Below are 25,531 nucleotides of genomic sequence, written 5' to 3' on the forward strand. Positions count from 1 at the left end.
TTTTACCCATTAATTTTTCTTTAACAATGTTTTAAATGAGGTAGTACATCAAAATTGTACTCAAAATCAAAAACACTTCATCTAACACGAAGTGTTATAAATAATTGGTCTAGTTGATGAAGAATCATGCAAACCAAGTAGATGATCAATTTTCAAGAGTTGTCAAATCTTTTAACTATTTGTTTGCTATTTGATGATACATGAATAAGGTAAGTTTTAGTACAAAATATCATTTGATGTAAAAGAAAGTACAATATACTCTTGAATATACTCTCATTAAGCGATCAAACTCTCTCCAATTCCCCTTTGTTCTTTCTATAAAAATTTTAGTTTAATGTTGCTATGTTTTAATTACATCGAATTTACAACATTATTATATTTTTGAGTGTGAACACTTGTTTTTGTTACGACCCAACACTAAATATATCCTAAATTTATTCTTCCAAATAACTTCCCTACATGTAACGGGCCTCGTTCGAGGTATTAACAAAAAAAAAAAAAAAAAAAAAAAAAAAAAAAGAATCGAAAAGTTAAAATCTTTAACAACCGCTTACCTTTAAGCTTCCGCTCGAGAGATCAAACAACAAAACATATAACCATTTATAACTATGACCTAAAAAACAAAACCCTAAAAACCTTATAAATACCACATAATCTATAACTCTTATGCACATTTTAATCTTTTTGGTATAATTTGGTATTATATATAACTTATAGCTTTTAGTGAGACCCAAAACCCTCACGATGAACAAGAGAGCATGCATACACCCGGGCGATAAGCCCACGCGGGTGGCAACCGCGCGTACCTTTCCATTCCGGGCTGCTCATCAAACGGCCTTTCCATTACCTTTAACAACCGTCTCACCTCTTCAAAATCACCTTGTTCCGCCATATCAATCGCACTTTGGCATAGGTAATTCCGAAGAACATACTTCGGATTCACTGAATCCATTGAAGCTTTCCTTTCCTTATCCGAAACACCACTAGCACATAACTACACATAAAAGGAAACCACCATCTCAAAAACAAAAACAAACTTAAAATTTAGGGTTTAATGTTTGGGAGGGTATCCAACTTCTAATGTTTATTCAAAATTACCATTATGACCTGCTATACCAGGTTTACCTTTTACCCCAAGGGTAACCAGTAAAACCTACTATAGCAGGTCATAATGGTAATAGTTTGAACAAACATTGGAGTTTGTTGCTAAATTATAACATAAAGTCATAAACCCTAAATTATAATACTAAGTTTACCTCGGTTCTATAATGTTTCATCCAGCTAGTCCAAGCATCTCTTCGCTCTTTTCCAATATCTAGCAAAGCAGACTTGAGCGGAATCAACAATTCCGACTCCGGAACATCGGAATTGGAATCAACACGGATGTTGGAAAGTAATCTAAAGAAGTTTGTGTAATCAACTTTGTCAACAGCCATGTTGTTGAGTAGTTCATTAACAAGCTCTTTATTATACTTTAACAATCCAATCTTTTTCGTCATTATCGCTTGATACTCATCCATAAATTTATCACCATATCTGCAACGAATCAAGAACACAAGATTCTTCACTTCAATACAAATAAAAGAAAAAGGAAAAGGAAAAGGAATTCAGAATAAATGTTTTTTTGACCTTTCCATGGCGTATTCGAATTCTTTCTTGTTAATGAGTTTAGCAGATAAAAGAGATAATGCAAACTGGGCTATATTCCATGAACCAGTATCAGGTTGATTTGCAAAACAATATCTTCTTCCAGGAAGATCAGTTGTGTTTGGAGTAAATCTAGGGTCAAAAGCATCAAGAAACCCAAAAGGGCCATAATCAATAGTCAACCCTAATATGCTCATGTTGTCTGTATTTAAAACACCATGTGTGAACCCCACACCCTGCCATTTTGCAATTAGTGAAGCAGTGCGTTCAGCAACTTCCACCAACCAAGCTGATATATATAAAAAAAAAAAAAAAAAGTTGAAGCCAAATAAGTAAATTATTTTATTTCCCGGAAAAGAAAATGTGAAAGTTGATGAATATTCATTCACCTGCATACTTGTTTGAAGTTAGATCTACATCATTGGTAAAGAAAGATAAACTGTCGTTTTTTGTCATGGTTTCTATATGAGGAAAGTGGTGTTTGATGGTGTAATCAGATAAACTTCTAACAATGTTGAAGTGTTCTTCGCCTCGTGAAGCGTGTATTTGGAAAGAGCCAAAACGAAGAAAAGATTGGGCCACACGACACACGATTGCACCAGGTTCATCTTTTGGATTGCCACTACATTTAAAGAAATCAAATCTTATTTGAGATCAAAGTTTTGGAAGGTTGACTATAAATAGAAAAAGGAAGTGAGATTTTTTACTCATAAAACATGTCACGTCTCACGTATTTTCCAGTTGTAACAAGGCTAAGTGCACGAGTGGTTGGAATTCCAAGAAAATGCATTGCTTCACTACAAAGGAATTCACGAATGCTACTACGTAACACTGCTAAACCATCTGCAAATCTGCTATATGGAGTCTTTCCTGCACCTTTTAATTGAAGTTCCCATCTTTGGGATTTGGAATTCAGAAGCTCACCAACTGTAACTGCCCGACCATCACCCAACTGCCCTGCCCAAACCCTAAATTGATGCCCGCCATAACATTGGGCATAAGACAACCCTCCCTTCAATGGAGATGCCCCCGAGAATATTAATGGAAAATCAGATCTTTTGAATCTGAAATAGGAATGAAAATGATGATATTGTGATATTGACATTAGAAAGATTGATTAATGAATGAGATTTTAACATGTGAAAAGAAGTGAAGAACTCACTCTTTAGGATCTAAATCTAGGATTTCAGCAACTGAGTTTGACCATGCGACAAGCTGAGGGTTTTCTACTTCAGCAGATGGAGAGACTCTTGAGTAGCAAGCGTGAAGCACCTGAAACAAAGTTCATTGGGTTTTTGGAGTAATTTACTTTGTATTAAGATGATTCAAATCCTGGAAGTGAGATATTATATAACAGGATTATCAGAAACAATGCTGCTCTGTTACAGTACTCAAATTCAATTGCAGTTGGATTCATGATTCATGAAATCAAGCCTTAATTGTATGGTATTAGTTCCAGACCAAGGAAAAGATTCGGTCACTATTTAGTTCTTTAAATTCCTGTAATGTTACGACAACTGAAAACTTAGATTCCAACGGCAAGTTGGCGACTTTACATGATAAAATGTAATCAAGCACGTAAATTTCTGAATTCGAGATCTAAAATCGCATAGAAGTTCACACGGATTTATATATCTCGATCATGCACGCAACAAACGAAAATCGAACAGTTTGGGGGAAATCGTTCTTTCACTTTTTTTATAGTCAAATTTTGAAATTTTACCTCGCGGGAGATGGTATCGGTTCGTGGATCGCCAGGCAACTCCCGAACGAATGAATGATCCCAATTCAGATCTTCAAGCTTCAACTTAACACTTACGTCTTCGGTAGAACCCTGCTTCTCCAATCCATCGGTGACCGAATCAACCGACGCAACACTGCCGGCAGCCGCCGGCGGTGAGTTCGTCGACATTTTAGACGAAATTAACGAAGTTTGAAGATGTGAGATAGCTGAGAGAGGAATCGATGGCGGCAGGCAGTGACGAAGGGGGTGGGGAGAGTATAAAAGTAAGCTTACGCTGCTTTGTTTACTGGTACAATTTTTGGGACAAATTACAACTTTGCGTTGCTATGGCGGTTTCAGCAAAATGTGCTTTTTACTTGTAAAAGTACACGTGGTTCACAAAAAAAAAAAAAAAAAACTTGTAAAAGTACACGTTGTACATTGTGAAGTATATCTGGATATGGGATAAAATATAAATTAGAGATTATCTTTCTTTTTATCTATTTATTTTTTGGTTTACATGAAAACCATTATTCTTTAACACAAACATAAGGTTTATATGCTTTTATTGGTTTTACTCTAAAGAATTTACTCTAAATTTGAGAAGCTTTTTCCAAATATGGCATTTAGCCCGTTACGAAGACAATTGTCGATAGCCCTTTGCTTTAGGTGGTTGGATTTTGATGATTACGATACCAAATAGGCAAACCATGTCATATACTATCTTTTCAATGTCGGTTTTGCTGCGGTTTCGGTTTTTCCGCTTTCGGTTTCGTCGGTTTTAGTCGGGTTCTCGGATTCTTGGTTTTGGTTTGCTCACCCCTAGTCTCTAGTCTTGTGTTTCTTCAAAATGACATTTTTGTTAGTGATTTTAGTGTCACCAGACATTTTGTGTAACTGGAATTAATATGTGAGCTAAGAGATTTTTGTACTCTATATTATATGTTTGGTGAGTGCAAGCGCGTGTATGCATATATAAGATCGAATTATAAGTCGGTACGACAAAATAGTGGAGGTCAAAGGGGTCGTGCCCCCTTGCAAGGTCTTAGGGGCAGAGCCCTTAACGGGGTCCAAGGGGCAGAGCCCCTAACGGTGGGCCCGTTGATCGTGGTCGCAAAAGATTTTGAAATTTTGAATTAGTTTCATCATGGAAAATCCGAATTATAATGGTAATTATGGTAAGATTGAGAAATTTTGTCTGTTTTAGAAACCATTAATTAAGCCATTAAATCTGTGATTCTCTTAACTAATTTGGAAGATAGAAACTCTAATCTGTCAAGAATAAATATGGCTCCTCTATTGAGCCATAAATACTCTCTATGAGGCTCTATCTTTCTTCTATAGCAAACTCAGAATTTGTGTGGCAATTTGGTTTGTGTTTCTGTGTCTATATTCACAAGTGTCCCTTAGGATTATCCTAGATTGGATTTCATGTAACCTGGGCATAGGGTGGAAATATTAGTTCAGAAAGCAATCTTACGCGATCCATTAGGTAGTTGGTTCTCCACTATTTCCCTTTCATGAATCCAACAATCTTCAACGAAAATCAAACTTCATTCTATCTTCAATATGCATAAACACAATGTGAAAATGTGATATGTGATCAAGTTAAAGTAAGAGTCGAAGAGTATCAAAATTATCATGTCCTAATCTAACATGCCAAATATTTAAAGAATCGGGCAAGTAAGTAGAAGAGTCATTCATTCCATTGGCATTTGGTTGAATAGTCATTACATACAGTTTGAACATACCCTATGCCTACATACATACCATTTTTTCTTAACATAAACTTATCTGACTCAAACACCAAGCAAAAAAACATACTTATTCAACAACCACCCGGATACATACAAATCTCTGGTATATACAACACATAATTCAACGTCAACTCTTTTCCTAACATCTTTAATACGATCTCTCCAACACCTTGTATATCGAAAGTTTATGAATTTACCATGAATATTTTATCACCATTTTCCAGAACTTTGAAGTTTTTGACCATTCTCGATTCGATCAACCATGTCGGGTAGCTCTCGTATCAATCCCCTAATATCTCGGGTTAGACTCCATGAGGTTGACTTTAGAGATGACCACTGCAAGATCAATTTCAACCACATATTTGGTTATTTTCTTCATAACATTTACCTCTTTTGCTTTGTCTCACTTTGAAATCTTGCAATTTACAGCCTAGCAACCGGGTCGTTCACAATGGTGGCAGTTACCTTGAAGCTTCTTTTTTAAAGTTCTACCTTTAGCTCCCAGACTGGCACCCTTCCATTTATTTTGGAATTACCTTCCTAAACTTGTTCTTTATAGAAGCTTTACCATGCTTCGCGACATTAGCTTTTTTAGAGTTAGGGTTATAGCTACTTTTTGAGCTACTTTATCTTCCTCTTTAATATGGAGGTAAACAATTAGGTCTTCAAGGGTCATTTTCTTCCACTTATGTTTCGAGTAAATTTTGAAATCAACCCAATTGGTGTGATTCCCCTGTTTCTCAAATTATTATAAATAGAAGGCCTCCTCTTTCCAAATTGTTATGCTTTTGAATACTTTGGAAGATCCAACTTGGAAGACAAGTTTATTACAAAAATCAGAAGTTTAGAAGAGATTTAAGGTTGAAGAACACGAATGGAGTATCATTTAAAAGATATGAAACATCATTTAATTATTCGGTTTGTTTAGACATCATGTGTAACGTCCCAAAATAAGACCCAAAAAATTTCATTTTTAATTTAATAAAATCAGTATTCTAAAACATCATCAATACAATCCGGATAAAATAAGTGTATCGAACATCAACTTAAATCATAGTAAATCACAAAATACAGAATGAGGTGGTGTGTGCTCTACAATCATCCCGAGCCCTTCCCCTTGGAACTAGAGGTACCTAAAACATAAACTGCAAATCGTAAGAACAAAGCTTAGTGAGTTCCCCAAGATACCACATACCATACATATATAGCATATAACGGGCCCCACCTAATGAGTATATAACGGGCCCCACCCAATAATCATAATGGGTCCCGCCCTAACTTGAATAATGGGCCCCACCCAATGAGTATAACGGTCCCCGCTGTAACTCGCATGACGGCCCCCTCCCATATACAGTTCCTATAATCATAACAGGTAATAGCAAACAGAATAACCATCGGACCCCGCCCAGTAAGCATACAAGCATATACACATACAAGTGTCACACAGACAATGAGTAAACTAACATAACAGGTCATGGGTCGGCATTGGTGCCTTCGACCCACTAATTACAGTGAGGAAACTCACCTCGCACTGCTGAATCACACTGATAAATCCCTGGTTGCTAGTCCGACAAATCCCCGAGTTATCAATATCAAATAATACCCAATTAACAATTAGATTCCAATCCATAATCCTCGGTCCATAGTTAGATTAAATAACCAATTTACTCCTTACCTAGTTTGATCCAAGACTAAGGCCTAAACTCACAATCCAAAAGTCCCAAAACCAAATAATCATTCAAGGCCCAAACATGGCCTAATTTTTCCAAATTAGGCCTAAACTCTTACATGGGCCTTACCCCAAGGCCCACCAATTTTTCCTAGTCCAAACACTTGCATTAAGATGGCCCAACAAAACACCAAACACCTAAGCCCAAAAGAATAGCCCAAAGATTTGTTCTATGAGATTCGACACTACGAGGTGAGTTTCCTCACTGTGTTTAGCGGGTCAAAGGCACCAATGTCGGCCCATGGTTTGTTATGTAGGATGCTAGATGTCTGCGTGACTCTTACATGGGTATGTGTTTGTATGTTTGTTGGTCGGGGCCTAATGGTTATTTTGTATGCTAGTATCTGGTTATACGTATATGATTTGTATGTAGGTAGGGCCCGTTATGCAATTTTGGGGCCTGTTATACTCAGTGGGCGGGGCCCGATGGCTGTACGTCTATTATCTTTGTGATTTCTACATGTGTTTGTATGTCTATATGATTATATGTTTTATATGTTTACTGGGCGGGGCCTGATGACTGACAGATCTATATACCAAGCGGGGATCGATGTTGGGCGGGGGCCGATATCTAACAAATATGTATACCGAGTGGGGCTCTATACCGAGCGGGCCCAATGACAGGGTGGGACCTATTACATGTTTATTTGTGTATGTATGGTTTGTGGTAGTTTAGGTAACTCACTAAGCTTTGTGCTTATGGTCTTCAGTTTATGTTTCAGGTACTACTATTTTCAAAAGGAAGAGTTTGGGATGATTGCAGGGCACACAACACTCGATTCCGCATTTTGTGATTTACACTAATAATGATGATGTATTGATAAAACTTTTATTACCTTGGTTTTATGAAAATGATATGATTTAATGGCTTATTAATTTAAAAATTAGATTTTCGCGTCTTATTTTTGGGACGTTACAAGTTGGTATCGGAGCCTTATTTTGAGGGATTCGAACATACTCTCGGGTGTGTCTGAACTCAAACTGAGGATGTGGTAAAGTTTTTCAAAAAGAAATGTATTTTTAAGTAAAGAGTTTTCTAAGCCAAGAAAGGGTGTGGTGCATGCAATCAGCCGAGCTCAAGTAAGTTTGTAACGCTTGGTTCCTGGTATGCATTTAACTTATTTATTTGTTCATTTTAAGACATGAACTCGACGAGTTGGTGGCCCTAACTCATCGAGTAGAAGGCAGATTATGCACGAGGTTTAAGCTATCTACTCGATGAGTCAAGAGCCCTCGACTCGGCGAATAAATCGGCCAAAATGAAACCCTAATTTCGGGATTTTGCACCCTATTTAAGCTTCTTCACCCCCACCCCTTAGCCTCATTTACAGCCTCTTTATCCCAAACCCTAATCCACGAAACCCTAGAGCATCTTGTGAGTGTGTGAGCCATTTGTAAGCGATCTTTTGTGTTCTTGAAGCTTGTGGAAGAAAAAGAAGATAGAGGGCTCAAGAGGAAAGGAGTAGATCCAGAAGCTACACTCCATTTGCTACATTTTATGGTAATCAAGTCTCTAACTTGATCATTCTTTTCTTAGATCAATTTACTTCCATTTTATGAGGATTTTGGTTCAAGAACCTTGGTCTTTGGGATTTGGACGTCCCAAGTGACTTATATTTCATATCTGGGATCTAGGAGGGATTCCATGGCATAAAGGTGCAAAATTTACGACCATGGAAGCCCCATGCAAGCTTTTAAGCATTAGTATGGCCTTTTTATCCCTAAAAGGCCATGCATGGAAGGAAAGCTTGGAACTTTACATATCCAAGTAGTGTTAGGGGTTTAGATATGAAGTTATGCTTTACTTTGGTGTATGGAAGGGTTAAGGACCAAGTTCTAGCTCCCAAGGAATTAGGGTTTGAGCTGAACCCTTTAAGAAGTGCTATTAAGGGGTAAAGTCAAAAACTTTACCCTTAAAAGGACATTTTTCAGGGTTATTGTGAAGTATGAAGCTTGAATCTGAAGTGTAGGGACTTAACCCATTAAGATAGCCCAAACAGATAGGGGAACTCAGCGAGTCCAGTAATGGACTTGACGAGTTAAAGTCGGGGTTGTCCCGATTGTATGCTAGGTAGAACTCGATGAGTCTATGAAGGGACTCAACGAGTTGACTCGGTTGACCGCGAGTGTAAGTAGTACAAAACTCGCCAAGTTAGGAGATAACTCGGCGAGTTGGGTTGACTGGGAGTTGACCTTGACTTTGACTTCGACCAAGATGTTGACTTTGAACAGGGGTAAATGGTCATTTTACCCTAAGAAGGATTATCAGATTTTGATTAAGTGTTATTGTGAAATTGATAGTCGGGGAATCATCGGAGCAGCCGTCAGAGATTCCTCACACAAGATTTCACAGCTAGCATTTGAGGTGAGTTTCCTCCAGTAGGAACGGGTCTAAGGCACCAAGGCCGGCCCGTTTAGCTAGTAGTAGTTTCGTACTATGGTCCGATGTCGGGTGGGGCCCGATGTAGGATTATATGCTTTTCCGGATTTCGATCCGATGTCGGGGCGGTCCCGAGGAATGCTTGTATGCTTGATGTCTTTGTGATTCTTTCATATGTTTGTATTGTATGTTTCCGGACTTCGGTTCGATGTCGGGGCAGTCCCGAGGAATGTTAGTATGTTATTGGATTATGGTCCAATGTCGAGCGGGGCCCAAGGAATGTTTAAGTGTTAACTTTATGTGCTTACGTTTATGTGTATTACTAATTATGCTTTTATGTATTTCGAGATTTGCTCGATGTCGGGCAGGGCCCGATGCCGAATAGGGTTCGATGTCGGGCGAGGACTGATGCCAAGAAAGCCGATGTCGAGGTTGACTTGATGTAGCAGGGGCGGAGCCCAAGATATGTTTATGTGTTATGTGTATGGTATGTGGTAGTTGGGGAGACTCACTAAGCTTCGTGCTTACATTTTTCAGTTTTGGCCTCAGGTACTTTCGCTAGTAAGGGGAAAATCTCGGGATGACTGCATGGCACACACCACTGTTTTTAGACTAGGAGGATTCACTTTGATTTATGATATATGATTTTGATACATTGACATATATGATGATGTTTTTGAGATACATGACTATGATTTTTATGTGATTGATGATATTGATGGGTTTTATTACCGTTTTAAAACGAAATTTTTGGTCTATATTTTTGGGATGTTCCAATTTTTTTCCAAAATACCCATACATGTTATCTGATATGATTTGATTTATGAATCTATGAATCGCATGCTAGTTAGGGCTAAGGATTTGCTCAATGTTTGAATGATAGAATGCTAGGAGAGATGCCTTGTATGCATATTGTATGAGCTTGTAGACTTGCATACTAGTTCTGATTAGTCAATGATAGATTGGCCTTATATGTGTTGCCTTGTAGCCTAGGAAGCATACGATGCTAGATCGGGTATAATGTGTATGCATAAGTCATGCGGAAGCGAAAGTGGAAGTTCCTAGCATGAGTTGTAGTATGTGAGATTAGATGTTCTTAGTTATTCTATGGGTTGAAATGTTTCTTGCTTTGTTCTCTTTGGGACTCTTATATAATGGGAGTTGGCTGCTAAGTGAATATGTTAAGTCGCATGTGATAAAGGTTGAATAATCTCAGAGTGATGTATTTGACCCTATTACGTAGCTCAAGTTTGAGTCTAACCGTTGTAGGGATGAGTCTGTTACTTAAAGGATTATCTAAGCTTTGTTGCATGTGATTGTATTCATGAGGTGGGCAACTAAAATTATGGGGAGTTCTTCAGCAGCTGATGGTAGGTTGAGTTTGGGAACCTAGGAAGTCTATGTAGTGCTTCAGTGGGTTTAGTCGCACTGTGTAGCGAGTATTTGGGTATCGGTTTAAGAAGGTGACTTAGAGGATTTGGGATGATTCTTGAAGAAAGTATGGATAGGTGTGGGTGGTAGTATTGGGCTTGTACTACTGAAAGCAAAGGATCCATACTCGAATTGGGGAAAGTTTCGAAAAATATAGGGAGCCTGAGGGGTGAGGATTCTTGGGTATGTTTTGATCATTTGCATATTTCTTTTTCAGTATCGTGATGAGCACTCAGGAAGAAGGTTCGGGTTTATATTTAGGCTCAGGTGCAGGTGTTGAGCCGATCGATGAGCGCTTGCGGGAGTTCATCTCATCGGAGATTACTCGTGGTATGTTGGAATGGACTCTTGTGATCTTTGGTTCAGTCAAGGAAGGGATTTTGGAGCTCTTGTATGGTTGTCTTGGGGCTTTTCAAGCCGAGATTGTAGCGGGGCAGTTGGGAACTCATCTGGAGCCCAAAGCTTGTGGAGCCCTAGAATCTTTCAAGAAGGAGGATCCTATTGTTAGTTCTTGTCATTTGGGATCAGAGGTGGATTATGCACCATGTTTTCAGGAGGATTGATCCCATGATTGGATTGCCACGGAGGTTTCACGAACCTTACGTGAGGAGTTAGCCGACATCATTGGCTGTGTCACTGATAAATTGGTCTCCGGGTTCGAGGGTTAGACCCCGGCTATTCAAGTGATTGATGGGATGGCCGGGGTAACCCTAGAGTAGGAGATTGGTTCTGATAGGAAAATGGGGAAGAGGAGGAGCACTCATGTTCTGGCTCAGTTATATAAGTAGTTGGGTGTTTCCATAACTATTGTTAGAGACGCGAGGAGTCGTGGTGGTTGCACGAAGGATGAATGGGCACATGAGGATGTGCACAACAGGTCTAAGTGCGGCAGGTGCGTACGAAAGGGCCACCTCCGCCAAGAATGCACACCATAGGTAGAATTGTGCCATCATTTTCATCAGCCTGGTCATATCAATGCGAACTGCCCACACTAAGTGGTTGCGATAGCTCAGGTTCCATCGTGGGTACCTCGGCAGGAAGATGAGGTCATGATTCTGGCAGGCGCTTTTGCGGGTATGTTATCTTTTTCTTTCTTCTTGTTTATTATCAGAATTTATATTGCTTGGGAATTTTGTATTGGTTTGGGTAAGCGTTATCTCTTGTTTGGTTCTTTTCTATTGTCTGAGTTATATCATCAAGAATTGTTATATGCCATTTTGCATGCCAAGAGTCTTTAATGAGTCGTATCTTGCTGAGCGGATTTTAGTTTGTACAGTTGTGTTCTGATTCGTTGGTGGGGTCAGTTTAGGGGTATCGTTTGGAAGGTTTATGGTCGGATTAGTTGGTTAGGTCTCTAATGAAGTTAGAGTTTAGTTGTATTAGCATTTGTTATGCTATGATCGGCAGTTGTCCATGGAAGAACCTATGCGTTCAATCACTACCGTTGCTAGAGAAGGAGTAGTAGTAAGAAGATGGGGTGACAGTCGCATGAGTTGTTTGGTCATTAGAAGTTCCATGGAAATTTTATTATCGCAAGGATAATAGATGGTTAGAATTCATAAATTCTTTTGAGGATGGGAGTTGAGGTGAAGATTCCCCAGTTCCGAGCAAAGGTTACGGTCTTTAGTCACTGGCATAAAGGACTTCAGGGTTGGTGTTGTATCATGGGAATTGTTTGTGGTTATCGGGTTGTTGGGATCTCGGGGAGTATCTATCTGGATTCCAGGAGTTGGGCGATCATTTAGATCGGCTAGTAATGGAACCCTGGTATTGGTAAGCTTATATCATAGTCGGTTCATGTTATAAGAATATAAGATGGGTTGGGGATCCATCAAATTTTGTGGGGTGGGAGAGCTTCAATGAATCCAAGTGAGGGAGAATCGATCATAATTTTTGGGAGTTAGATCGGGTATGGAATTAGGGCAAGTTACACATCCAAGTCAGGAGGAGAGATGACTCACAGGGTCGTATGGATCGAAGTTGTGTAAGTTGGGCATCTAGAAAACTTCCAACAGTTGGTCAGTGTCTTCTTTGTAAGGTATAGCAGGCTTGTGGATTGATCTAGGTTGAGGGTTATGTTAGAGCCTCACTTCCTGTTCTTGTTTGATGAAGGCCTTGGGGTTCGAATCATGATCCGAACACCTGATTGGAATTCGGTCGAATGCGGGTTCGGCTTAGGATAATTGGGGTTGTGATGGTTTGGGTGTGGTAAGACCATGGTTGGTAACCATGGTTGGTTAGAAGTGTTGTAAGACTATGATGGGATCGTAGCATTCACCGGTTTGAGGTAGCCCATCATTGAGGTGGTCATGTGTATAAAGGAGGATCAGTTCGTGCCTTGGGTAAGGCGGATAGGAGTATCATAGTGCATTTATTTGTTTTAGGATTAGAAACATTAGGGTCTGAGGCGGAGTCAGGCATGTGTAGCTCTAGATGGGTGGGAACCATGGGCATGGCCCGCTCTGTGGTATAGATTGGGTGGGACCCGAGGGCGAGACCCATGTGTTTATGGAAATGCATGTGGAACCTGCTAGAGACCATTGGGTCGAGGTATTGGATTCTGGTTTGCAGGATTGAGTATGTGGTCAGTGAGTGATGCAGAGGGATGCATAGGCTAGGATAGCCTTGTCATTTGGACTCTTGGGAACCTGGTGGCTGGACCAAGTGCGAATCTGGTAGATTTAGTGATGGTTTTGGAATCTTTATATCTCAGTTTAGTGAGGGGTTGCCGTGAATCAGAAGATTTCGAATGAAATGCATGTGTAGGTCCTTGGATCCCAATTGCGAATTATATACTGAGTTGGTTTTGGTGGGAACTCACGTTGGGAATCGTGAGTGTTTATGTGTAAGGTCTTCATTTCAGTAGGAAATGAAATAGGGTATATGTTGAAGGGTTCAGGGTTAAAGGATGGTTTCATTTTTTATGGTAGATCAGGATCTTGTGATTGTGTTTTGGATTGGTTCTATCTGTGTGGGGGTCAGGGAAGTATGGGGTTTTAGAATCTCATCAGCGCTATGTTGGTTCGGCAGTTAAAGGAAGCAGTGTCTTGTTCAATACTAGAAGGTTTATCTCCCAGCTTGTCTCGCTTTGTTCATTGTACTCATGGAATCGTTAACATCAGGACGAGCCTTTTCTCGAAGGAATATATAATTCCTTTGGTTAAGTAAAATTTGTTGGCATCAGTTTGTGGTCTGTGATTCTATTTTCGATTGGGAACCGCATGTAATCAGAAGTTGAATAGTTAGTTTGGAACACCAGTGGAATGGAATTATCAATGGTTCAGTATGGGCAGTCTGTCAGGGAGTCAAACCAATTAGAAACTTCAGATTTCAGGTTAAGTAGATGTGGCTTTCCTACATGGGATTGTTTTGGCTGAGGAAGGATCCGTTCATCTTTGGGTTTGGAGAGCCATGCTAGGGTTGGTTTCAGTTGCCTTTAGGAAGGTTATTGTATGCTTGGGGTTGTGGTCGTGTTGCTCAAGATGGCTGGCATGCCTGAGATGGTAAGGAATGATTTTGAGGGAGAAAACTAATTTAAGTGGGGGAGAGTTGTAACGCTTGGTTCTTTGTGATTTCGGTTTAGACCCTGTGGGAGTGTATCATTGCAATTTTGGCCCTTATTGTTAGTATATGAGGCGTACCATAGGGTAAGCTTAGCATACTAGATAAGAAGCTATTATGCAGGGCGTACCATGTGTGTACATTTAGCGTACTAATGCGAGGTTGGATCGCAGATTCGGGTACATACGCGTGGCATATACTTATGTACGCGGGGTGTATGTGCGTTTTAATGAAACCTTATTTTGGGGTGTTGCACCCTATATAAGGTCCTTAAGTCCCTAGGGCTGGCCTCTTTACCAGCCTCCATCGCCCTAAAACCCTAATCTCGGACCCTAATAGCCTCTTTGAGTATTCTTGAGCCTTGGTCTTGGTTTTGGTGGTTTATGCTCCTTGAAGTGAAAGAAGAAGAAGTTGGTGGACTCATTCTTTGGAGGGAAGCTTAGAGATCAAAATTTAGCTCCATCTTTTGGTGACTTGTAAGGTATAAAGTCCCAATCTTTATCCTTGTATGTTTAGATCTCTTCAATTCATGGTTTTTATGCTTTTGGTCCCTTTTGGGCTAGTTTGATGAGTTAAGTCATTTATAGGGCTTATTCTTTTAGATCTAGGCAAATTATGAGTTTCTTAAGCTTAAAGGTGCACACTTTATGGTGTTTATGGTATCATGCATGCATTAAGTCATCTATTAAGTCCTTTTTGAGCTTTTAGAGTTTCATTAAGCCATGCATGCACGTAAAGTTGACAACTTTATTTGATAAACCACCTTAAGGAAGTCAGATCTAAGTGTTGGAGTAAGGACTTAGTCATTTAAGAGCTGAATAATGAAAGTTGGTTGAGCAGGGGAGTACGTTGGGCGTACAATATCGTACACGCCTCGTACAAGCCCTAAAGCCAGTAAGCTTAGCGTTATGCCCCGCGTACTCAGCAATTGGGTTTCGGAGTAGTGGGCTTCTCGGTATTGGGCTATGTTAGACTTTGGCTGCCTTGGTCCTTGTTGGGCCATCAAAATTCAAATGTTTTGGGCTAGGAATATTTTTGGGCCTTGGATTAAGACCCATGAACGGTTTGGGCCCAATTTGGAAAATTAGGCCATATTTGGGTCTTGGGTGTTCATTTGGAATTTGGGCCTTTGGATTGTTGGATTGGGCCTTGGCCTTGGGCCAAGTTTTTGAAAGGGTAAAAAGGTCTTTTACCCTAGTTTGGACACTTAGCATGGGTCGTGATCTGATTATTGATTGGATGATTATTTTGTGATTATTAGCACGGGTATTTTAGCGGCTAGCAGCCAAATATTTTTTCTGTGAGACTCGACAGTATGAGTTGAGTTTCCTCACTGTGTTTAGCGGGTCGAAGGCACAAATGTCGGCCCATGGTTTGTTATGTAGGATGCTAGATGTATGCGTGACTCTTGCATGTGTATGTGTTTGTATGCTTGTTGGGCGGGGACCAATGTTTATTCTGTATGCTAGTATCTGGTTATGCATATATGATTTTTATGTGGGTGGGGCCTGTTATGCAAGTTTGGGTCGGGCTCGTTGTACTCAGTGGGTGGGGCCCGACTATTATCTTTGTGATTTTCGCATGTGTTTGTATCTCTATATGATTATATGTTTTATATGTTTACTGGACGGGGGCTCGATGACTAATAGATCTGTATATCGAGCGAGGCTCGATGTTGGCCGGGACCTGATGAATGATAGATCTGTATACCGAGCAGGGCTCGACCGGGCAGGGCCTATTACGTTTTTATTTATGTATGTATGGTATGTGGTAGTTTAGGGAACTCACTAAGTTTTGTGCTTACGGTTTTCATTTATGTTTCATGTACTACTGTGTGACAACCCTATATTTTTCCAAAAGCAGTGTAACGCTCAAATGTCAAATACAACGAAAACTATTTGGAATCAACTAAATTAACCTCAAAAATAAAGTGTTCAAATATCTAAGTTGGGATGCATCAAATATTAGATAACGTGCCAAGGTTTCCAAAAACATAAAGAACGTTCAAAACCAAGTTATATTGAAGAAATTATAACCACTCGTATAATTACGACACACCGTTAAAACGCTATTTAACGTAAAAAGTGAAATTTCAATAAAATGCATTTTAGCCTTAAGTATCTAAACAAAAGATGAAGAGTTCGTTAAACTGTAAACATACATAAAAAGATCGCCCAATTTGGACCTCGTATGAAGAAGTTACGAATTTCCAAAGTTTCGTAACCGTAGTAGAGGGCTAAAAACTCGAATTGAAGATCGAGTGTTATTTAGCTAACGCAACCTAAATGAGAGTTGAAGATCTCCACAATAAGAGTAAAATGATAAAAAGACAAACAAAAACCGACGTCGAATAAAGAAACTATGAATTTTTAACGGACTTTAGGAGTCCCGGCCTATTAAAAATATATCATTAAAAATAAAGTCAAAACTAGCCGACGGAGTCTAAATGAAAGTTGTAGAGCATAATCTCACCTACGCGTGGAGATAACGAACGCGAAAAACGGAGTCCGTACGCGAAAGTTACGGAATTTAGAAGATGGGAGATTGGAGTACGCCCAGCGTAATCTCAGATTACGCCCCGCGTACTAGACTCAGAGTCGCGTCCCATCGGCTGCAACTCTACGCTTAGCTAGACCGGAGTCGTAAGCCGTGACCCACTTTTACGCCCTGCGTAACCGAAGTACGCCCCGCGTACCGCGTACGCCCAGCGTACTCCGGTGGTACGCCCCGCGTACGCGACCCTCCAGCACTATAAATAGAGGGTTTGAGCTACGGGTTTTACACACTTTCTCAAACGCTCTCTCATACTTCCAAGCTCCAGAGACCATCCCGACGCCCTCGGTTTCTGCACTCGATCCGCGACGAAAGATCTACGCTACCGAGACCCCCGAAGAGCCGAAGACGCAACTTTCCGCGGTCGAAGTTCTGCTCAACTCTAGCCTCTCTCTCTTCAAACCAAACGAGTGAGTTCATACCCCTACTTTTCAATTATTTTCATGTTTTAGGGGGGAATACAAGTACATTACAAGTCAAAGTATCGTTTTATAAACATAATTATAATATCTATCTTATAGAATATTGATACAAACATCTTTATGTTTAAAGGGCTATTATATCACCAAGTTATTCTTACTAAATGGAAACATACTTTTTGAGAAACTATAATGAGTATAGTTAACAAGTTATTCATACATTTTACATATACATCTTGACAAACGAATTACTTTCAAATAAAGTAAAGTCTTTCTTATCGTAAATCTGTTTATACCAAGTAATGTGAGATATTCAAACTTCAACGTACTCGTATGTATGCATTTCAAGTCCTGTATTATATACCATAATCTCTTGGAGGGAGAGCGTGATACTTGTGTATAGATCTATACGGGATTGACAACCCCGCACCTAAACTATTAGCTATAGTTAGACCGGCAGGTCTGGGGTGACAAATGTCATAACACTACAACACCTGAAGAATGTTGTTACAGGCAGTCAGTGTCAATAGTATGGTTATAAAACTCACATAAAAGTATAAAAACAAGTTTGATTTACGAGATTCATATATGCATTCAGTTTTCCACATTATTTTTAGCACAAAGTTTATCATTATTATTCAAGTATGGAACATACTAACGCACTCCAACTCTGGAAACTTTTCAAACCATTTATAGAAAATATTGGATTTTCTGAAAACCTCGTTCATCGATTTACTACCAAAAGGACATACTTTTCAATGCAAAACACTTATGAACTCACCAACTTAATTGTTGACACTTTTTCGAAACCACTTGTATTTCTCATGGAATCAGTAATACAGGTAACCACCAGCTTTTGAAGAAGGAACGCTAAGGACGTTTATCATTAAACATTTATATCATCATATTGTAATATTCGTTTGCAAATATGTATAACGCAACAATATACGTTTTTATTATATATATGATGGTTGTGTTACTTTCTTTACAATATTCAATTGTTGTGATATTACGTGAAGTCATCCACCCCCGAATGTTTCCGCCATTCTGGTTTGGGGGTGTGACAGATTGGTATCAGAGCATTGTTTATAGTGAACTAAGTATATCGAACCACATAAGATATACAAACTATAAATGCAAAGGGGACCAAAAACCCTCTGACAAAACGTTTTCACGAACAATATATTTTCTTTTAAAAATATACATCTTTACTCGCATGTATTAGTCTCGTATCATGACAAGTTTTCTAAAAAGTATTAAGGCAAGTTGCGACACTACGATTGGGCCTCGGGGTATGTAATCAGGTCGAGAATAAATATAGTCTGATCAACTATATTTATCCTAGATTTGACCAAGGTACGTCTAGGAATGGTCATAGTGGACAACAAGCCAAAATTTTACCAAATACAAATTATTTTAGATTCGCCAATTTGAAATACTATAGGAATATTGTTAAAAATAATTATACAATGAAACACTTGCGCCCCGTAAGGATATAGTTAAAAGTAGGGAGTCGTTAAATAGAAATTTCTTTTCTTATAAAATTCTCATACCTCTATCCTAGTACAGACAAATGGCCGGATTCCATTTACCGGGAGATCCCTACTACCCAAACCAAGGCAACGGCGGCTGGATAGAAGAAGACCCGGAGGAAGACCCAGAGGAAATCGAAGAGGAGGTCGAGGAAGAACCCGAAGAGGGAGTCAAAAAAGAATTCGAAGTCGAAGTCGGAGAGGAATTCGAAGTCGACGAGGAGATCGTGGAAATTACTAGCGGAACAGACTCCGAGCCGGAAGTAATCGACCCTCCCATCCCTCATCCTCCCGAAATCAAACCATATCAACCGGGACCCATTCCCATGTGGGGAAGCCACCTCTACTACTGGAGCCGCCAGCTAGGTGTACGCCCTCCCTTCGGCATGTGTCGAGATTTTTACAATGTCAGTGGGGGAGGCTCAGCTGATCGAGCACTTCCTGTCATTGTGAACGCCATAGCTACCCAGAACTACCAGACGGACAAGCAAGCAGCCAGAGTTCGCGAGATCAATGTTGCTACTCAAGGTAACGCCGCAGACATCCGTCGTCTGGAAGGACTACATGAGAACACCCAAATCTACATAGGGACGCTTCAGAATCAAATGATAACGGCACTAGCAGAAACAAGAGAGATGAAGGAACAACAAGCAGATCTCGAGAGGCGCCTAATGGGAGTCAAACAGTCGGATGTCGAATCTAGCTCCAGACGTGCAACACGCCGCAAGTAGAGCTTGCTCAAACCCCAACAATTTTGTTATAAAATAGGACTCGGATAAAAGTTTTTCCCTTATTTCCTTTTGTATCTGTAATCGGAGACCTCTAGGTAGGTCAAATTTTCCAAACAAGAAGCGTAATGTAACACACCTCAGGTGTGACCTATATATAAATATGAAGTACTACTTTGTATACCTCTCGGAACTTATGGGATTAACTAAAAATTTATATACCTACCTTGAAACCATAAACTAAGGTCAAAACAAATTACAAGATACAACTAACACACGATTGTCAAAACATTAGAAACTTATAGTATTCATTCTTATTTTCTCTACCAGAACATGCCTCATCGTAGATCAACACGCAGAAACTCAACTTCAACACCACATCCACCACCTCCTCCAATTATGGATGTCGTTATGTTCCAAACTGTTGTAACCGCCGCTGTAACTACAGCGATGTCTCAAATGAGCAACAACGGGTTGGGAGGAGGAACAAACAGCTTTACAAATGGCCAAGGTCAAGGCCGTTCAGGGGTATGCACTTACAAAGACTTCACCAACGGAAAACTTATTCCCTTTTATGGGACTGGGGGAGTATTGGCTCTATCTCAATGGATAGAGAAAACGGAAGCTGTATTCGAAATTTACGCATGCCCTGAAGAAAGCAAAGTAAAGTTTGCTGCTTTTACTTTCTCTGAACGCGCCCTGACATGGTGGAACGGCCACGTCAAGACACTAACCCTAGTGGTGGCGAACTCCATGGCTTGGGAAAACTTGAAACGAATGCTCCTTCGAGAGTACTGCCCAAGAGGCGAGATTCAGAAGCTTGAACAGGAACTGTAAGGCCTTTCGATGGTAGGCTCGGACATCGCAGGTTACACCAACAGGTTCAGTGATTTAATAACACTTTGCCCAGGAATGTTGATCCTGGAAAACCAAAAGGTCGAGAGATACATCTGGGGACTATCACCCCAACTTCGAGGAAGTGTGTTAGCTTCCAAACCCATGACCTTCGACAGCGCCAAGGAACTGGCGCAATCTCTCGTTGATCATGGTGTCTGTCAAGGAGTTACGACTGTTATGGCTGAACCAACCAAAGGGAACAGCAACAACGAGATCAATGCCAACAACAACAGCAAGAAGAAATTCTGGAACAAGAGAAAGGGGCAAACTTCACAAGAACCTTCAAAGAAACAAATGGTTGCGGTTCATGCTGCTACTGCTCCCACCACAACTCCTGCTACCCCTGCGCCAACAAAACCATATGCAGGGATGTGACAACCCGATATTTCGATTCAATGTAATGTAAAACCAATCAAATTTAGGTCAAAATATAACCTTCCTAAAATCTTATTTGGGATAAATAAAGTAGTAGGAATCATATCAAGGTTTGCGTACATAAAAAGAACGTCCAAATTTGAAGAAATTCCTTAATCACGTCATTTTAATAAATAAATAATAAAAATAATTTCGGAATTTGCTAACGGAATCTAAACGAAAGTTGTAGATCATGGTCTCACCTTCGCGTGGATATAAAGAACGTCAAAAACAGAGTTCGTATGAGGTAGATATGAATTTTTGAAGTTTATTTAAAATAAATATAAATTTAATTATAAACTCCCGGTAATATCCGAAGGGGAGTCATCGGATAGGACCGAAGTACGCCCTGCGTACCTTCGTACGCCCCGTGTACTGAGATCAAGGGCCTCGGATCGTCCACGTCGCCCTATCCGAGGTTTCCGACCCGTCCGACCCGCCGTCCCGTCCGACCCGCTGTCCCGTCCGACCCGCCTCCCCAGCAACCCGTCCCATCCGAAGCCGAGGCAGTCGAGGCTTCGGTCATGCATGACGTACGCGTACGCGCTGCGTACGGGCATACGCCCCGCGTACGGAGGCGGTTCAGCCTTCCTATAAATAGAATGCGAGGCTTTCCGAAAATTTTGCTCACTTCTCTCTTTTCTCTCACGATCTTGCCTTGATTTCCGTGCCCGTTAAAACCCGAAGCTCTGGTCTTTTTGCTCAAGTCCCGAGGGTCGATTTTACTCCCGAGATTCCCGAGAATCCTGAGAAAAATCCGTTTTCCGAGACGAAACTCTGCACGGTTTTCCATCTCGTTTTCTTCAATCAATCAAGTGAGTTCATACCCCTTAATTTACCTTCTAAATGTTCTATAAATTCTTTTATATGCTTTCAAGGGGGGGGATACAAGTTAAATACTTATAGTTATTGCTTCAATCACATGTGATTGCATTAATCACATGTGATTAATAACTAGGGAAACCAGTGATTTTATCACTGTTCAAACTGTCTATCAAACTGTTTTACTTCAAAATGTTTTACAAACCCATTTACTTTTCAAATTATATTACAACCGTGATTTAAACAAATGTTCCTTATACTTAAACTGTTTCAATCAAATCTACGCCTTCGAATTGTTTTATAGATTGACATCAAGTCAATCTTTCTTTAAAAATAATACTTATGTTTCAAATGTTTTATAAACACTGATTTATGCTTTTATATTATAAATTGCATGCCCATATATGTATAGATGTATAAATAATGTTTAAAGGGCTTAGGAAGGCCATCCACCCTATTTCCTTTTTCTCGATTTGGATGTGGTCTGGTGGGATTTCGGGTGACCATCCGAAGGTCGTTTCCATATTAATTATATATCAAATATACATATATAGACATAAAAGTACTTCCATATTCATACGTACTAGACGCACCGTTAGTAAGTTACCATCGGGGTAACACAGAATCATACTATTACAAATGCTAGATCAATGAGTCAGTTCATTCATGATTCTATACTAGGAAGAGAATATATACAACTATACTATGAGAACATATACAACTATACAAGAACGAGAAACATTTCATCACATATGCAAGAATACGATAATAAATGTGATCCACTGTATCGGAGCATGCCTTAAATGTCATGGCCCGAGTTGTAGCCAGAATTCTCTTGGAGGGAGAGCGTTGAGTTTGCATATAGATCTATACTGGATTGACTATCCTACACCTTGCTGCTAGCTACAGCCGGACCTGCAGGTCTGCGGGTGCCAAACGTCATTCCGTTATTACGACCGTTCTTTATGTCGTTGTTATCAGTCGATAGTATGGTGCAATTATCACATTATACCCTAATATAAATCCGGTTAAGGTAATTAGTACAGCAGTAGTCACTATAAAACTAAGCTATAGTACTACAATGATTTACCCAGTACACATTTTTAGTGATAACCTCACTTAAATTTTAATGTACAAACTATATTTTGTTAAAAGATAGTTGCACTTGGGAAATTACACACTTTTACAACAAGCGATCATACAAAACAGTTAAAGCCTTGGTAGAAGGCTACTATTTTAGAAAATATAGGTTTTTCTGAGAGATTCAAACTTTTACAAACACTTACATACATGAACTTATATTTGAGACATGTTCAAATGTTTTTGATAACAAACACCGACATTAAAATACTTATGAACTCACCAGCTTAATGCTGATAAACTCTTTCAAAATAACTTGTATTCTCAGGTCATCAGTAGACAGGTAAGACTCATCATATTATTATTTTGATTTACGTTATATTTTTGGTGTCTAAAACTGTACAGAACACGCTTGTATTAAAATTATATATTTAATGCAATGGATGATGTTGTTTGCTTGTTTACATTTACTGTGTTGTGATTACCTTACGTGATGTCCTCCGCCCCAGAACGTTTCCGCCGTTCTTGGTTTTGGGGTGTGACAGATTGGTATCAGAGCATTGTTTATAGTGAATTGAGTATATCAACCCATAAAAGATATACTAAACTATAAACCCTTTAGGGATTAAACTCTGACCAAGAGTCTATACTTTAAATATTAAAATATTTAATTAAGTATACTAGTCTGCATTCATACTAAAACCAGTGTCACAATGACAAGAACAAAAGTATTACGATTGTTAAATATCACAAGTAAGCTCGGGGATGTATGGTCAGTCCTGGGAATGGCATAGCCTGATCAACTATGCTGGTCCTAGGAGTGATTAGCACATGCCCTAGAATGGTTGTGATAGGTTAACAAGTCTAAAAACTTACCAACAATACCACAAGAAGATCAGTAAAACTTAAACTTAAAATACTATAGGTGTATTTTGTACTACTAGTTACACGTATACTATATTCGTATACCTCTCTTCTCGCGTAGATCTAATGGCTAGATTCCATCACGGCGACCCGTACTTTCCAAATGAAGGCAATGCCAGGTGGATCGATGAAGAGCCCGATGATGAGCATCCAATCCCTTTGGATGATCACCTCGCAGAAGGCTTTTCTGATGGATCCGACTCCGAGCCTGAAGTCAACAACCTACCGCTAGTAGGCCAAACCCCGAACAACAACCCTCGACCAGCGTTTCCAGGTCCTACTCCCTTGTGGGCAAACAACTTGAATCGCTGGAGTGATGAACAGGGTCAACCCTTACCATACTTTGGGGACCGAAGCTTTCACAACGTCAGCGATGGTGGCCCTGCTGACCGAACTCTGCCTGTCATTATCCACAGAATAGGTTGTGAAGTCGATCAAGGTCGAGCAGCCATCGACCGGGTCATAGAGTTTGATGCCATCTCAGGTGTCAACACAGTCCGCATCCGCCGTCTTGAAGAAGACATGGAACTGACCCGGAGAACAAATAAAACCCTGCAGTAGCAGTTGGCTGCCTCACGAGCTAAAATATTGGAACTTCGAGCTCGTCAGAGGACTCAGGATCGACCCATTCAAGAGGTGTTTCGTCAAGTGTCCGACCGCAGTACTCGCCCGGGATTTTCCCATCGCCGTTGGTTGATGTCTAGTACATCTCCGTCTTTTAATTAATGAATAGCCTTTAACATCTGTGCTCCAAGTAGCACTTGTGTGTAAAATATTTCTAACTTTCCGTACTCAAATTTGAAATCTAAGGACTGTCAAACTTTTCTATATGGTATGATGTATGACCTACTGTTAGGTCGATTTTCCCTGAACTTATTACATCAGTAATACCAGTAAATTTTTGAGATCTATCTATCTGGGGAAAAATCTATACACTTGTGTTTTCCTCCTAATATTTCTTATTATGGTTTCAAGCACCCTTTCAACTGTTGGACTATGTTTAGTTAGTCCATGTGTCACTCTCATGTTGCTTACAAATTGATTCTTACCGTTTTCTTATCTTTATAAACTTATAGCTGAAAGATGCCTCCTCGCAAATCTCCCAGGAATAATCCTGCACCACCACCTCCTCCGTCTCCGGTCATCGATACTATAGCCCTGAATGTTGCCGTAGCTGCAGCAGTGGCAACTGCCATGGCTCAGTATCACTCTTCTGATGCCAGCAGAGGTGGAACCCCTGTGGAGTCAACACCGGTTGAAACCCCTGTGCGCTCGAGAGAGTGCTCATACAAGGATTTCACAAATTGCAAACCGAAGCCTTTTTACGGCACCGGCGGAGTCATTGCCCTCTCGCAATGGCTCGAGAAGACTGAATCAGTCTTCGAAATATGTTCATGTCCTGCGGTGAGTAAAGACAAGTACGCCGCATGCACCTTTGAAGGAAAGGCCCTGACATGGTGGAACGGCCATGTTAAGGCACTAACTCTCGTCATAGCCAACGACATGGGCTGGGAAACAATGAAAGACCTCATGACTGAGGAATACTGCCCGAGGGGCGAGATCCAGAAACTGGAGCAGGAACTCTGGAACCTGACGATGAAGGGCACCAATGTGGTCGCTTATACTGCCCGATTCAGCGAGCTGGTGGCCCTCTGCCCCAATATGGTTCCCACCGAGGGGAAGAAGATCGAGAGGTACATATGGGGGCTAGTGCCTCCGTATCAGGGGAATGTGCTAGCGTCAAACCCCGCTACCTTCGACAGTGCCAAACGATTGGCACAACGACTCATTGACCATGGAGTCAAAACCCCTGCAACCACAACCACCCTAGCCATCCCGGAACCCTCCAAACCCGCTGATACTAAGCGGAAATTCTGGGATGAAAAGAAGAAGCAGCAGGCTGCCAAAAAGCAGCAAATGGTGGCAATTCATGC

At 40.3% G+C, this 25,531-nt stretch overlaps 1 protein-coding gene across 1 annotated transcript; it reads right to left on the reverse strand.

Annotated features, from left to right (window-relative positions):
* Nucleotides 1-530: 530 nt before the first annotated feature.
* On the reverse strand, nt 531-3,769 carry LOC111887885 (uncharacterized). The gene is made up of 7 exons (XM_023884024.3): nt 3,371-3,769; nt 2,810-2,919; nt 2,355-2,711; nt 2,037-2,269; nt 1,630-1,936; nt 1,257-1,536; nt 531-994 (listed from the first exon to the last, which is right to left on the reverse strand). Exons 1-7 carry the CDS (start codon nt 3,557-3,559, stop codon nt 740-742), a joined length of 1,731 nt encoding a protein of 576 aa, XP_023739792.1. The 5' UTR covers nt 3,560-3,769; the 3' UTR covers nt 531-739.
* Between the last annotated feature and the right edge of the window lie 21,762 nt (nt 3,770-25,531).

This window comes from Lactuca sativa, chromosome 1, assembly GCF_002870075.4.
Source record: "Lactuca sativa cultivar Salinas chromosome 1, Lsat_Salinas_v11, whole genome shotgun sequence".
Lineage (NCBI taxonomy): Eukaryota > Viridiplantae > Streptophyta > Magnoliopsida > Asterales > Asteraceae > Lactuca > Lactuca sativa.

Excerpts from the sequence above, each read along its gene's own strand:
- LOC111887885 (XM_023884024.3), bottom strand. The coding sequence starts at position 3,559 with ATGTCGACGAACTCACCGCCGGCGGCTGCCGGCAGTGTTGCGTCGGTT. Across the intron at positions 2,270-2,354 it reads AGACGTGACATGTTTTATGA|TGGCAATCCAAAAGATGAAC; the intron begins GTAAAAAATCTC and ends CTTTAAATGTAG. Across the intron at positions 995-1,256 it reads TGAAACATTATAGAACCGAG|TTATGTGCTAGTGGTGTTTC; the intron begins GTAAACTTAGTA and ends TTTTATGTGTAG.